This window comes from Cervus canadensis, chromosome 14 (genome assembly GCF_019320065.1).
Source record: "Cervus canadensis isolate Bull #8, Minnesota chromosome 14, ASM1932006v1, whole genome shotgun sequence".
In the NCBI taxonomy this organism is placed as follows: Eukaryota; Metazoa; Chordata; class Mammalia; order Artiodactyla; family Cervidae; genus Cervus; species Cervus canadensis.
Genome location: NC_057399.1, coordinates 9,458,008 through 9,473,872, shown reverse-complemented (window position 1 = coordinate 9,473,872; position 15,865 = coordinate 9,458,008). Strand labels below are relative to the sequence as shown.

The following is a 15,865-nucleotide window of genomic DNA, read 5'->3' as shown; positions in this document are numbered from 1 at the left end:
ATGAGCAGTGACTGAAAAGTCACTTCAGACTGTACTTACTTTTTGGCTTCAGTTATTATAGCAGTGCCCACAATCCCTGCCTTTATAGCTTTTGTCAGAGACTTGTATTAAACTCAACTCTCATCATACTTGCTTTGAATCAAATGTATTTCCTAGCATTGCTATTTTTTTTTTTTTAGAAAAATGCTTTCATTCTTTTTTAAAGGCCATAACCATAGTCATCTTTTTACTCTTCTCCCTTCCCCTTTTCTTCAACAATATTTATTTCTTCAAAATGTTAATAGTGTTTAATTTTAATTGGTGTTCATGGGTGATTTTGATTTTTCTTGTTGTTTCTCTGTATTTTCAAATTTATTTACAATGAACATTACTTTTTTAAGACTTTTATTTATAGAAAATTCCAGTATACAGAAAAGTAGAGAATAGGGTAGTAGATTCCCATTACCCAGCTTCAAAAATTATCAATTCATTGCAAATCATATTTGAGTTCTGATTCCATCTACTCTGCCCCCTTTGAATTATTTGAAGCTAATCCCAGCAATACATCTTTTCACTATGAATATTTTGCATAAATATTCATATTTTATTTTGCATAAATAGATTGCATAAATATTTTGAATAAAGTTTGCAACTTTAGATTATAGGGCATCTTTTTTTATGAAACATGACCATACTACCATTGTCAGTTTAAAAGATGCCATCAAATATCTAGTCAGTTTCATATTTCTGCAATTGTCTACTTATTGGTTATTCACTTTAGGATCCATTGCATTTGGTTGATATTTTTCTTAAGTCCTTTAAAAACACTAGGGTTCCCCTTTGTCTTTTTTTTTTCTTCTTGCAGTTTATTTGTTAAACTGGATTGTTTGTCCTATAGAGCTTATCATATTCTAGATTTGCTAATTGAATTCATACAGTATCTCTGAACTTGCTCCTTGTATAATTTGAAAACTGGTAGTTAAAATTAGAAAGTGAATCTGATTATTTTATTGGTTTTCTGACTGAAAATGTTATATACTTTCTCCATAATTGTATTGTTTCTATTGCACCTCATCAGGAGGCATATATATGTGATTATCTACTTTTTGTGACCTAGGGGTGATGGTGGATGTAAGCAGCTGTTGTCAGTAGATACTACCAACTTGGTATTTATTTAATTTAAAAACAAAACAGACAAAACCAGTACTCGTAGTCTGACCAAGTCCTTAGTTTTCATTTTCTTCTTTCTTAGACACCATTTTGCTTCTTCCCCAATGCTTTAAAACAGTCTTTATTATTAATGTATTCTGTGACTATGGAGTTTTGTAAATTTTTTTTATTGAAGGATAACTGCTTTACAGAATTTTGTTTTCTGTCAAATCTGAACCTGAATCAGCCACAGGCACACACACATCCCCTCCTTCTGAACCTCCCTCCCCGTCGCCCCCCAGACTGACAGAGCCGTTCGTGTCCTGAGCCACAGGGCAGATTCCCGTGGCGCTCTGCTTTACAGACGGTGATGCAAGTTTGCGTGTTACTCTTCCCATACATCTCACCCTCTCCTCCCCTCTCCCCATGTCCGTAAGTCTGTTCTCTAACCTGTTTCTCCACTGCTGCCCTGTAAATAAATTCTTCAGTACCATTTTCCTAGATTCTGTATATGTGTTAGAATACGATATTTATCTTTTCTCTGACTCACTTCACTCTGTGTAATAGGTTCTAGGTTTATCCATCTCATCAGAACTGACTCAAATGCATTCCTTTCTATGGCTGAGTAATATTCCATTGTGTATATGTACCACTACTACTTTTTTTTTTTTTACCACTACTTCTTTATCCATTCATCTGTTAATGGACCTCTAGGTTGCTTCCTTGTTCTAGCTATTGTAAATAGCGTTGCAGTGAACAAGGAGATACATGTATCTTTTTCAATTTTGGTTTCCTCAGGGTATATTCCTAAGAGTGGGATTGCTGGGTCATATGGTGGTTTTATTCCTAGCTTTTTAAGGAATCTCCATACCGTCTTCCATAGCGACTGTGTCAATTTACATTCCCACCAACAGTGCAAGAGCCTTCCCTTTTCTCCACACCCTCTCCAGCATTTATTGTTTGCAGACTTTTTGATGAGGGCCATTCTGACTGGTGTGAGGTGATGCCTCATTGTGGTTTTGATTTGCATTTCTCTAATAATGAGCGATGTTGAGCATCTTTTCACGTGTTTGTTAGCCATCTGTATGTCTTCTTTGGAGAAATGTCTGTTTAGGTCTTTTTCCCACTTCTGATTGATTGGGTGAGTTTATTTCCTAATAGGTGCTTTTGTGTTCTGAAACCCTTCGTAACTCATATGACAGCTCTAACTCTACAGATAGTAATTTCTCCCTCCAAGAACTCGCCCACATTTTTGGTTTCAAGTTCAGGGGTGGCAGTGACTGTGAAAGGTGCAGTCTGAGGCTCGGTCTAGGCTGCTACAGGCCGATTGGCTGCTCGAGCAGCCGCCAAGCTGGGGCTGCCACCTAGCGGTCACCGTGGCGAGTGGCGACCCCGTGGCTCTTCCCTCTTCTTTCTCTGTCAGGGGTCAACGGCTCTGCCTAGAACCTAGGCCTGCCCGCCCCCCCCCCCCCACCTTCCCCTCCAGCCCCCTCTCCCCTTTTCCTTTTAGGAGGAGGAAAATATTTAGTTAATTCCAACTCAGACAACCCTTTATGTGGGCACAGCCTCTAGTATATCCTTCCACCTCTTGTCAGTTACCTCAGAAAATCTCCCGGTCTCCATCATACTGTGTTCCGAATTTATTTCTTGTGTTTGTGAACCTTCCAGAATTCAGCTATGGTTAATAATCATGCATATGTACTTAGTGATATACCTGTATCAACGAAAAAGAAAGGTACAAGTTTGAACAGAATCAGTTTATGAAGTTTATGAACGAACTTACAAAGAACTAGTATCATGAATATCTAAATCCTTTCGAAAATACTCAGCAATCTCCTCCAGAATCTTCTGAAAACATTAATTCCTTAATTGCTTCTAATCAGAGTTGCTGTCTTTCAAGTAACAACCTTCAAAATAAGAAAGTGTTTTATGTCACTTTGAGTATCTTTTGTTATACAACTAACAGGGAAGTTCTTGTGTGCCATGCTAAATGCTTTTAAAAAATTTATCCTATTTTTAAAATCTTCTTAGTGGTCTTGAAAAGTTAAAGTATTCTTGTAGTGTAAAAGAGGAAACAAAGGCTCACTGGTTAAGAAGTTTCTTAACCAGTCTAAGGTCACGTAGTCAGTAACGGCCAGGCCCTGGATTCCAACCCAGGTCAGAATGACTCCAAGTGAAGCATCTTTTACTGAAATGCCCTGCCTCCTAGTATTGTTGTAATACTGTTTTGCTATCATGATTTTGTGAAATATATGGTTCTCCAGCTACTTGTGGGTTAAATGGACTTTCGTGGACCAGCCTAGCCGAGAAGCCCAGCCAGAACCTTTACCATGGCTCCTGAGGGAAATCACATTTTCATTTCACATGTCGGTTTACAGTTAATTGAACTTTTGGAAAAAGGCACATTCCTAGCTGGTGAGGTTTAAAACGACCTTGTGTAAAATTAAATTCATTCCCAGCCTTTTCCCCTCCGACATTTTCAGTTCCTCTCTCAGCTTCCCCATGTGTCAGTGACACTACTGTTTGATAGCTTTCTAAGCTGGGGGCCTTGGAGTTGTAGTAATCTCACTTGGCTTCTTGTTGAACGGTATACACAGTCTGTCACTAAAGCCTGCATTTCTCATTTAAGGTCACGTTCATTTGTCCCATAATATTCCATTCCCACTGTGGCCGTGCTAGGCTCCAGGTATCTCTCTTCTTCCTCCTCCCTCGTTGTTTCCCTCCCAGCTCCCAGGAGCAATCACTGAACCTGGACCAGGCATTCTTCTGTGTATTAGAGAGTCCATCCCTGCTACTGCTTGTGTGGACTGAGGTCACTCTCTTTACACTATGATTCTTTGTCTCTTGAATGGACTAGTTGTCTTTGCCTCAATCTCAAGAATAGGGGACTTAATTTAAGGACCTAAAGGATATAAACATAAATGTATAAGAGAACTGAAAATAAATGAAAATATATGAAGAAGAAAAGCAAGAAAACATGAAAGAAATCTATACAAATGTAAGGTACCAATGTGTTGCAGTTGTGTGATTCAGGACTGAGAGTAAAAAGTGATCATGTTTGAATAGATACATCATAAATGTTCTATAGCCTATCTGAAATATTGTTTTTCTACTTGGCAGACAATGGCACATGGACTCAGCTCTGGTTGGTGTCAGATTATCATGAGCATGGATCCCTTTTTGATTATTTGAACAGATACACAGTTACTGTGGAAGGAATGATAAAACTTGCCCTGTCCACAGCAAGTGGACTTGCCCATCTTCACATGGAGATAGTTGGTACCCAAGGTAACTCAAAGCAGTCCTGTTATTTAAGCTTTTAAATTCCCATGGGTCTAATGTCTTTTCAGAAAATTTTTGCAAGAAGTCAGCCGCAGTGGAAATGTTTAAAATGAGTTTTTATATGAGAATATTTTAGCTTTCTGTTGAAAATCTAACGTAGAGTTAGGAATCTAGGAATTTGATTAGAGATTCTCTAGTCGTTATAACAATACTGGTATTTTGGTACATTCTTAAAAGCAGTGTTTAGTCTTGTGATTTTTGAGGATCTTGATTTTGGAATTTATCTATAGTACCAAACGAAATGTGAAAATGCTCTGTAACATCCAACATGCTACATAAATGTTATCTGACCATCTGATGATTGTGTTTGACTCTAGGACAAGGGGACTGCATGAGTTAGTGCTGTGCTGTGTCAGGTGTCAGAGGCCAGGCCAGTCTCTGCTCCAACGGTTGTCCACTTGCTGACCCCAGACCGGCTTTACTATATACGTCACACATGCGGTTTCACTAGTTCAGCCAGCCCCGTCTTTGCAAAGTCATTGTTGATTACAATGGGCTTTATTGAGTTATAATTCACATTCTATGTCACATACAATAAACTAGAAAATTCTTAAAGAGATGGGAATACCAGACCACCTTACCTATCTCCCTAGAAACCTGTACACAAGTCAGGAAGCAACAGTTAGAACTGGACACGAAACAAAATAGACTTCAAAAACAACAGGTTCAAACTGGGAAAGGAGTGCAGCAAGGCTGTATATTGTCACCCTGCTTATTTAATTTATATGCAGAGTACATCATGTGAAATACTAGGCTGGATGAATCACAAGCTGGATCAAGACTGCTAGAAGAAATATCAACAAACTCAGAATGATGGTAATGATAGAAAGTGAAGAGTAACTAAAGAGCCTCTTGATAAAGGTGAAAGACAAGGGTGAAAAAGCTGGCTTAAAAGTCAACATTCAAAAAAGGAAGATCATGGCATCCAGTTACATCACTTCATGACAAATAGAAAGGGAAAAAGTGAAAGCAGTGACAGATTTTTTTCTTGGGGTCCAAAGTCACTGTGGACAGTGACTGCAGCCATGAAATTGAGACACTTGCTCCTTGGAAGGAAAGCGATGGCAGACCTAGACAGCGTATTAAAAAGCGGAGACATCACTTTGCTGAGAGAGGTCTGTGTAAAAAGCGGAGACATCACTTTGCTGAGAGAGGTCTGTGTAGTCAAAGCTGTGGTTTTCCAGTAGTCATGTATGAATATGAGAGCTGGACCATAAAGAAGGCTGAGCGCTGAAGAATTGATGGTTTCAATCTGTGGTGCTGGAGAAGACTCTTGAGAATCCCCAGGACTGCAAGGAGATCAAACCAGTCAGTCCTAAAACAAAACTCAGAATATTCATTCGAAGGACTGATGCTGAAGCTCCAGTACTTTGACCACCTGGTGCAAAGAGCCAACTCATTGCAAAAGACCCTGATGCTGGGAAAAACTGAAGACAAAAGGAAAGGGGGTGGCAGAGAATGAGATGGTTAGATGGCATCACCAACTCCATGGACATGAGTTTGAGCAAACTCCAGGAGATAGTGAAGGACAGGGGAGCCTGGCCTGTTCCAGTCCACAGGGTCGCAGAGAGTCAGACATGACTTGGTGACTGAACAACAACAAATTGAGTTGTATTTCACATACTATATACAGTTTACCCATTTGGTGTACAAATCAGTGGTTTTTAGTATCATCAGTTTTGTCTAGCTATCACCACATTTTAAGAACATTCAAGAACATTTTCATCACCTCAAAAGAACCCTGTGGTTCTTAGCAGTCACTCCCCATGTCCCTCTAAGCTCTCTAGCCCTAGGCAACCTTTAATTTACTTTCCATCTATTGTTCAGTCACTACGTCGTGTCTGACTCTTTATGACCATCTATAGATTTGCTTATTCTGGACTTAGTGTATGGAATCATACAATATGTGTCTTTTATAACTAGCTGCTTTCTCAGTATAGTTTCAAGGTTTATCCATGTTGCAGCACTATCAGAAATTCATTCCCTTTTATGTCCAAGCAATATTTCATTATATGGATTTACCACATTTTGGGTATCCATTCATCAGTGATGGACATTTGTTGTTTCCACTTCGGGCTGTTATGAATAATGCTGCTGTGAACACTGATGTACAAGTTTTAGTGTGGATATGGTTCCATTATCTTGGGTATATGCTTGGAGGTGAAGTTACTGGATCAGACAGTAACTAATGATTTGTGAAACTTGCCAGACGTTTTTTTTTTCCCAAAGGGCCTGTACTATTTTATTGTACATTCCCACCAGCAGCCTCTGAGGGTTCCAAGTTTTACACAGTGTAATTATTTTATAATAGCACTTTTTCTAGTATTTAGTATTAAAGGTATTACACATTTAATGAATATATTGCAGCTGATAGGCAAAAGAGGTGATGTAGATTTTTGGTTCTTGGACTGGAATATTAGTACCTAGGAGTCCTATAAAAAAAGATTCACAGGGTATCAACAAACTAGTATCTTTAACCCCCTGAGTTTTGAGTGTTAGACTTATATTTTTTGAACAAGATCTGTTTCCTTTGAAATGTAATTTCATCGACTTCTTGTGCGCTGATTGATGTAAGGTGGTTTAGTAAGGGCCCGGGTATTGCAGTGATGGGGGTGAAATACTTCAGACACTGGGATGGGAGGACCTAAAGGGGAGATTTGTGATTGGTATCACCCTTTAAGTGACCATGTTTAACTTTCTTTTTCTTTAGGAAAACCAGCGATAGCTCATAGGGATTTGAAATCAAAGAATATCTTGGTAAAGAAGAATGGAACGTGCTGTATTGCAGACTTGGGATTGGCAGTAAGGCACGATTCGGCCACAGATACCATCGACATTGCTCCAAACCACAGAGTGGGAACAAAAAGGTACACTCATCACAGAGTGAACACGGCTATTTTTATGTTCTGAAGTTGACTTCGTTTCCTTCTCAGTTCTAGATACATAACTTTTCTGAAACTCAAACCTTGTACTTTATTAGGTTGCTCACAGGTAGAAGATCTCATGGTCTTGCCTGCTCTGAAATCATGGTCAGCTAACTTACAAAGGTTACTGCTGATGAAAGGTAGCCTTTCCAGAAAATACTACCATTAGTTATGTTATCATAAGAGTAGTTAATACTTATGGGGTACCTGCTGTGTACCAGTCATTTTAATGTGTCTCTTATGTATGTTACATCATGTAATGTTCTCTTCAGATGTTGTGCTGTAGTTAGCCCAACTGTTTTTATATTTTTATTTCCTAAAAACATAGCTTTATCTCTTCAAACTTTCACAAGTGCTGTGTCCCCACCCTTTTGGGCACCCGGGACTCATTGTTTTGAAGATGATTTTTCCAAGGACCAGGGGTGGGGAAGATGGTTTCAGGATGATTCAAGCACCTTACATTTACTGTGCACTTTATTTTTAATGTAATGCTGCCACTGATCTGACAGGAAGTACCAGTTTGTGGGCCCAGCCTCTGTCCTAGAGCATATACGTCCCCTCCTGTTTCCTTACCTTGTACTCCATCTCCCTTGCCCAGAGGAATCTTTTTCTGGACTGCTGGATGTCCTTGTCAGGCACCCACATTGCATGCTAAATCTGGACCACTTAGCACATGATAACTGTTCACTGATCTGTATATTCCCAGCGTCCATCACAGTGCCTAGAACATAGTAGGTCCTCAATAAGTATTTGTTGAATCTATGAGTACTCCCCTGGTAGCTCAGTCAGTAAACAATCTGCCTATTATGTGGGAGACCCAGGTTTGATTCTTGCGTCAGGAAGATCCTCTGGAGAAGGGAATGGTAACCCACTCCAGAATTCTTGCCTGGAAAACCCCACGGACAGAGGAGCCTGGTGGGCTACAGTCCATGGGGTCACAGAGAGTCGGACGTGACTGTGTGACTAAGACACACGAGTACTCAAAGAGCCCAGGCAGGTAAGGATCACTGCCCTCAGCTCACCGATGAGGAACCAGCTTGTGCAGGTTACTGTGGCCGGCCAGCCTCACGGGTGGAAAGCTGAGGAGCTGAGAGCTGAACCTGGGTCTTTCTGACCCAAAACGCTTTGCTGGACTTGAACAGAGCTGAGCTTTATTCTATCTCAGCTGTATTTATGGATTCAGTGGGGACGCTCAGATCTCCTGACTCAGGGTTCCAGGCAGTGGTTGCTGCTGGTCTGTGTGAGTCCTAATCTGTAACCTTGGTAGGATGTTTGAAACCTCAGAACTGTGCAATGTGGGATCAATAAGGACTGACATTCATTTTTGTCTATTTTGTTCCCTGGAGTATGTCCTTGCCTTTCCTTTTCTCCTGTTTTAGTGAGAAGACTTCTAGACTGGAATACATAGTCCCTGCATAGCACACAGCAAAGCAGGTGGTGTATAGTAGGACGCCTAGGATGTGGGTCATTGGGAACAAAGATCATAAGGCAAAGAGCATAAAATGGCTGTTGCAGCTTTTCATGGGATTTGGAGTAAACCACTGGAGATATTTATTTTTCTTGAGTCTAATATGATCTCAGTTATGTGCGGAGGCTCAGGCTTCAGAAATCAGACCTGACGGGGTCTGGGATGGGATGTGCATCCTGAAGGGTTAGAGTCTGATGTGACCGCATCCGAGGGTGTACGCAGTGGAAGCCTGGGCTGCCTTAGAGGCCAGGCGCCGTGTGTGAGGGCCGTTTTCCCCTGCGTTAGCAGGACAGCAGGACACCACCTCCAGGAACAGGAACACCAGGACCAGGTATCTGCATACCCTTTGTCAAAGGGGTAACGACCAGTATGCCGAGGAGAGAGGCGACAGGCGCCCACACCAAGACAGCCCTTGTACCACAACTACTAAACCCACACAAGGTGCACGGGGCTCCCACCTGTAAACAGTCCTCAGAGACCATCCAGACAACTGTTTCTCCTAAACTCACAAGGTGATGCTGTGGAAGTGCTGCACTCAATATGCCAGCAAATTTGGAAAACTCAGCAGTGGCCACAGGACTGGAAAAGGTCCGTTTTCATTCCAATCCCAAAGAAAGGCAATGCCAAAGAATGCTCAGACTACCGTACAATTGCACTCATCTCACATGCTAGCAAAGTAATGCTCAAAATTCTCCAAGTCAGGTTCAGCAATATGTGAATCATGAACTTCCAGATGTTCAAGCTGGATTTAGAAAAGGCAGAGGACCCAGAGATCAAATTGCCAACATCTGTTTGATCATCAGAAAAGCAAGAGAATTCCAGAAAAACATCTACTTCTGCTTTATTGACTACACCAAAGCCTTTGACTGTATGGATCATAACAAACTGGAAAATTCTGAAAGAGATGGGAATACCAGACCACCTGACCTGCCTCCTGAGAAATCTGTATGCAGGTCAAGAAGCAACAGTTAGAACTGGACATGGAACAACAGACTGGTTCCAAATCAGGAAAGGAGTACGTCAAAGCTGTATATTGTCACCCTACTTTTGTGCAGAGTACATCATGCAAAATGCCAGGCTGGATGAAGCACAAGCTGGAATCAAGATTGCTGGGAGAGATATCAATAACCTCAGATATGCAGATGACACCACCCTTATGGCAGAAAGCTAAGAACTAAAGAACCTCTTGGTGAAAGTGAAAGAAGACAGTGAAAAAGTTGGTTTAAAACAACATTCAGAAAACTAAGATCATGGCATCTGGTTCCATCACTTCATGGCAAATGGATGGGGAAACAATGGAAACAGTGAGAGACTTTTTCTTGGGCTCCAAAATCACTGCAGATGGCGACTGAAGCCATGAAATTAAAAGATGCTTGCTCCCTGGAAGGAAAGCTATGACCAACCTAGACAGCATATTAAAAAGGAGAGACATCACTTTGTCAACAAAGGTCCATCTAGTCAAGGCTGTGGTTTTTCCAGTAGTCACGTTGGACTATAAAGAAAGCTGAGTGCTGAAGAATTGATGCTTTTGAACTATGTTATTGGAGAAGACTCTTGAGAGTCCTTTGGACAGCAAGGATATCCAACCGGTCCATCCTAAAGGAAATCAGTCCTGAATGTTCATTGGAAGGACTGATGTTGAAGCTGAAACTCCATTATTTTGGCCACCTGATGGGAAGAACTGACTCACTAGAAAAGACCCTGATGCTGGGAAAGATTGAAGGTGGGAGGAGACGGGACAACAGATGATGAGATGGCTGGATGGCATCGCCGACTCAATGGACATGAGTTTGATTAAGCTCCAGGAGTTGGTAATGACAGGGAAGCCTGGAATGTGCAGTCCATGGGGTTGCAAAGAGTCAGACATGATGAGCAACTGAACTGAAACTCACAGAAGAGAAATATAAGTACAATGAAGAAGCAGAGGAACCACTCCCAGTTGAAAGACCAAGAGAATTCCCTTGAAAGGACAATGAAACAGACCTCTTCAGTCTAGTAGGCACTGATTTCAAAAAGAAGACTGAAAATACTGAAGGAATTGAAAAAAGCTATCAACAGAAATACAGAGGACTGTGAAAAAGGAATTAGAAACTATAAACAGGAACCAAGAAAAATTAGAAAACTCACTTGCAAAGACAAAAACTGAAGTAAAGGCAATGAATAGCAGAGTAAATAATTAAGAAGAACAAATATGTGACCTGGAAGATAAAATATGAAAACTGCCCAATTGGGGCAGCAGACAGAAAGCCAAATGAAAAAAAGGGACCTGTGGGCTAAGATAAAGTATGCCAATCTATGCATAATAGGAATTCCAGAAGGAGAAGAAAGAGAAAAAGAGGTTGAAATGAATTTGAAGAAATTATGACTGAAACCTTCCCATACCTAAAGAACAAAACACATATTCAGGTGCAGGAGGCATTGAGGGTCAAACAAGGTAAGCTCGAGAGGCCTACACCAAGACACATTATATACAGCAGAAGGTAAAGGGAGAATTCTAAAGGAAGTAAGATAAAAAGTCAGTTACAACGGATTCCCCCACAAGATTACTACCTGTTTCCACCACAGAAATGTCACAGGCTAGGAGGAAGCGGCAGATACGTTCAAAGTCCTGAGAGAGAAAAGCTGCAACCTCGGGTCCTCTACGCAGCAAGGTGACCACGTGGGAAGAGATGCAGAATCTTACAGAAAAGCAAAAGCTGAAAGTACACAGCAAACACCAGCCCTTCCTGAGGGGACCCCGGGAAGTCTCCCCACATTAAAGGGGTGAAGCTCCATCGGGGAAAAGGAGGAAAAGTCACAACTGAAAAGCAAATGACTGAAATAAGCCTGCACACGGATTTTACAAAGTTCTGTGAAAGTGATAACCACAATGAACAGCAAAAGAATGAACATGAAGATACAAAAGTGGACATCTAAATCATAAAATATGGGGGAGGAAAATAAGAAAATGTAGGTTTTTTTTTTTTTTCTTTCATTTCCTAGGTATGTTTGAGCCTGTATGCCTACCTATCTAAGGCAAGTAGATATAGGACGAGATTAACGTATTTGAATAATAGAGTAACCACCAATGAAAAACACAGTAAATTCACAGAAACCAAAAAGAAAATAAGTATAACACAAAGGAAAATCATCAAACCACTAAAGGAAAACAGAGAAACAGAAAGGGACGAAGAAGAAATACAAAATCGATGGGAAAACAGAGTCAAAATGGAAATAAATATGTATATATCAATAGTTGCTTTAAATGTCAGTGGACTAAATAGTCAAACACAGAGGGGCAAACATTTGCATAGCAAAGGAAACCATAAACAAAACAAAAAAGACAATCATTGAATGACAGAAAATATTAGCAAATGAAATGACCACCAAGGGATTAGTCTCCCAAATTTACAAACAGCTCATGTGGCTCAATATTAAAGAAAAATAACCACCCAATCAAAAAACGGGCAGAAGATCTAAGTAGACATTTCCTCAAAGAAGACATACAGATGGCCAAAAAAGCACATGAAAAGGTGCTAAACATCACTAATAAGAGAAGCCCAAATCAAAACTTTACAAGGATGTATCACCTCAGAGATGTCAGAATGGCCATTATCATCATAAAAAAAAAAATCTACAAACAATAAATGCTAGAGAGGGTGTGGAGAAAAGGGAATTCTCCTACACTGTTGGTGGAAATGAAAACTGGTACAGCCACTATGAAGAACAGTATGGAGGTTCTTTAAAAAACTAAAAATGAAACTATCATATGATTTAGCAATCCCACTCTTAGGCATATATCTGGGAAAAACTATACTTTGAAAAGACACATGCACCCCAGTGTTCATTGCAACACTATTTACAACAGACGAGACAGTCTGATGTCCAGATGAGTGGATAAAGAAGATACAGTGTGTGTATATACACACACATACACACACACAATGAAATATTCCTCGCCCATTAAAAAAGAAAATGCTGTTTGTGGCAATACCGGTGGACCTAGAGATTATCATACTAAGCGAAAGTAAATCAGAGAAAGACAAATAGCGTATCACTTACACGTGCAGTCTTAAAAAATGACACAGATGGACGTATCTATTTATGAAACAGTCAGAGGCTTAGAAAACAAACTTAGGGTTACTAAAGGGGCAAGGTGGAAAGGATGATAAAGTATGGGTTTGTGATTAACATACACACAATGGGCTTCCCTGGTAGCTCAGCTGGTAAAGAATCTGCCTACAATGCAGGAGACCCTGGTTCAATTCTTAGATCAGGAGCATCCCTGGAGGAGGACAGGCTGCCCACTCCAGCATTCCTGGGCTTCCCTGGTGGCTCAGACGGTAAATCTGCCGGCAATGCAGGAGACCTGGGTTTGATCCCTGGGGTGGGAAGATCCCCTGGAGGAGAGCACAGCAACCCACTCCAGGATTCTTGCCTGGAGAGTCCCCATGGACAGAGGAGCCTGGTGGGCCGCAGCCCGTAGGTCACAGAGAGTCAGACACAGCACGGCACACGCACACAGTACTATATAAAGAACAGATACTCAACGAGAACCTGCCATATAGTATAGGGGACTAACTCAACTCGGCACTCTGTGATAACCTATGTGGGAAAGCAATAGATACGTGTGTGTGAGTAAATGAATCACTTTGCTCTACACCTGAAAAACACAAATCGGCTATCCCCAAATATAAAATTAAAAACGAGAATAAAGATAAACTCTCAAAGAGAGCAGATCTCTCAATATTCTGTGGTAAACCTAATGGAAAACAATGTATAACTGAATTACTTTGCTGTACAATAGAAATAAACATTGTATATCAACAATACTTCAAAAAAATTAGTTTTTTAAAATAGAAAAATTAAGACCAGGTGGCAGATTTATTGTTTTAATCCAGAGCCTACAACACGCTGCCTGTAAAGCCCACTTTAGGGCAGAGGGACACACACAGATCAAAAGCGATGAGATGGAAAAATATTTCTTGTAAACAGAAATGAGAAGAAAGTGGGGAATCACTCATGTCAGACAACACAGACTTGCAAACAAATACCATAAAGAAAGATAGATAAGGACACTATTGAAAAAAGGATCAATTTAGGAAGAGGATCTTATACTCATCAGCATATACACACCTAATGTAGGAGTATCTAAATACATAAAACAAATAGCAACAAACATAAAGGGAGAAATTGATGGGAAAACAAGAAGAGTAGGAGATTTGATTGAACACCCCACTCACATCAATGGATAAATCTTCTAGACAGAAAATCAGTAAAGCAAGAGAGATCCTAAACAACACAACAGAATTATGGTAAATTGATATTTTCTGGACATTAAAAAACAAAACACATCCTTTTCAGCTGCACCTGGAATATTCTCTAGGATTGATCACCTTCTCGGGCATAAAACAAGCCTCAACAAATTTAAGAGTGTAGAAGTTATCTCACATTTTTCCTGACCACAACAGCATTAAACTAGAAATCAACCACAGAAAAAGAAATGAGGGTAGAAAATAAGTTACACAGAGACTCAACAACATACTACCAATACTAAAAAAACCAATGGGTCAATGATGAAATCAAAGAGGAAATTTAAAAGTACCTTGAGACAAATGACAGTAAAAACAACCATACAAAACCTACAGAATGGGACTTCTCTGGTGATTCAGTGGCTGAGACGCCAAGCACCCAATGCAGGAAGCCCAGGTTCCATCTGTGAACTAGACCCCGTGTGCAGCAGCTGAGACCTGGCGCAGGCATTTTCACAAGGGAAACCTATGGGAGGCAGCAAAAGCAGTTCTGAGAGGGGAGTTCACAGCGATGCAGGCCTTGCTCAAAAAAACATGAAATATATCAAATAAACAACCTAGCCTACCACTTAAAAGAATTCGAGGAGAAGAAACAAAACCTAAAGTCAACAGAAGGAAGGGAAAAAGATCAGAGAGGAAATAGATAAAAGAGAGATTTTTTGGGGGGGGAAAAAAATACAACCAAGACCTGGTTCTTTGAAAGGGTAAACAAAATGGACAACTCTTTGGCCAGGCTCACCAAGACGAAATGAGAGAGAACCCAAATAAATGAAAAAGGAGACATAACAACTGATACTGCAGAAATACAAAAAACCATAAAGGAATACTATGAACAATTATATGACATCAAATTTGACAATGTAGACGGGGACAACAGAGGATGAGATGGTTGGATGGCATCACTGACTCAATGGACGTGAGTTTGAGTAAACTCTGGGAGTTGGGTGACAGACACGGAGGCTTGGCGTGCTGCAGTCCCTGGGGTCGCAAAGAGTCAGACACAACTGAGTGACTGAACTGAACTGAAGAAACATACAAGTTTCTAGAAACATACAGTCCACCAAAAAAATTAAGGAAAAACACATGATTTGACCAGACTGATTACTAGAGGTGAAATACAATCTGTAATTTTAAAACCTCCAACAAACTAAAGTCCAGGACCAGATGGCTCCATGGGTGAGTTCCACGAGACACACAAAATAATTTATATCAATGCTTCAAAAAAACTGAAGAGGTGGGAATTATAGAATGCCCACTGCCAAAGGCATTCTATAAAGCCACCATCACTCTGAAATCAAAACTAGACAAAGAACCACCAAAAAAGATACATACAGGTCAATATATCTGATGAATGTAGATGCAAAAATTCTTAACAAAATAGCAAACTGAATCCAACAGCACACACAAAAAAGTCACACACCACAACCAAGTGGGACTCATTGCAAGTTCATAAGGATGATTCCACATAAATCAATGTGATACACCTCATAAACAAAAGATAAAAACCACACGATCATCGCAATTGATGCGGAAAAAGCATTTGACAAAATTCAACATCCCTTCATTGCAAAAACTCTTTACCAAAAAAGTGGGTATTGAGGGAACATAATAAAAGCTGTTTATGACAAACCCACAGCCAGTATAATACTCAAAGGTGAAAAGCTGAAAGCCCTATTGCTAAAATCTAAAACAAGACAAGGATGCCCATTCTC

At 40.3% G+C, this 15,865-nt stretch overlaps 1 protein-coding gene across 2 annotated transcripts in view; it reads left to right on the top strand.

Annotated features, from left to right (window-relative positions):
• The window catches only part of TGFBR1 (transforming growth factor beta receptor 1), a 75,080-nt gene that overhangs the window by 46,724 nt on the left and 12,491 nt on the right, over positions 1-15,865 (top strand). For both annotated transcript variants that reach the window (XM_043487109.1, XM_043487111.1), the window contains exons 5-6: positions 4,249-4,416; positions 7,181-7,337. In XM_043487109.1, coding sequence (XP_043343044.1) covers positions 4,249-4,416; positions 7,181-7,337 — 325 coding nt within the window. The remainder of the gene's footprint in view (positions 1-4,248; positions 4,417-7,180; positions 7,338-15,865) is intronic.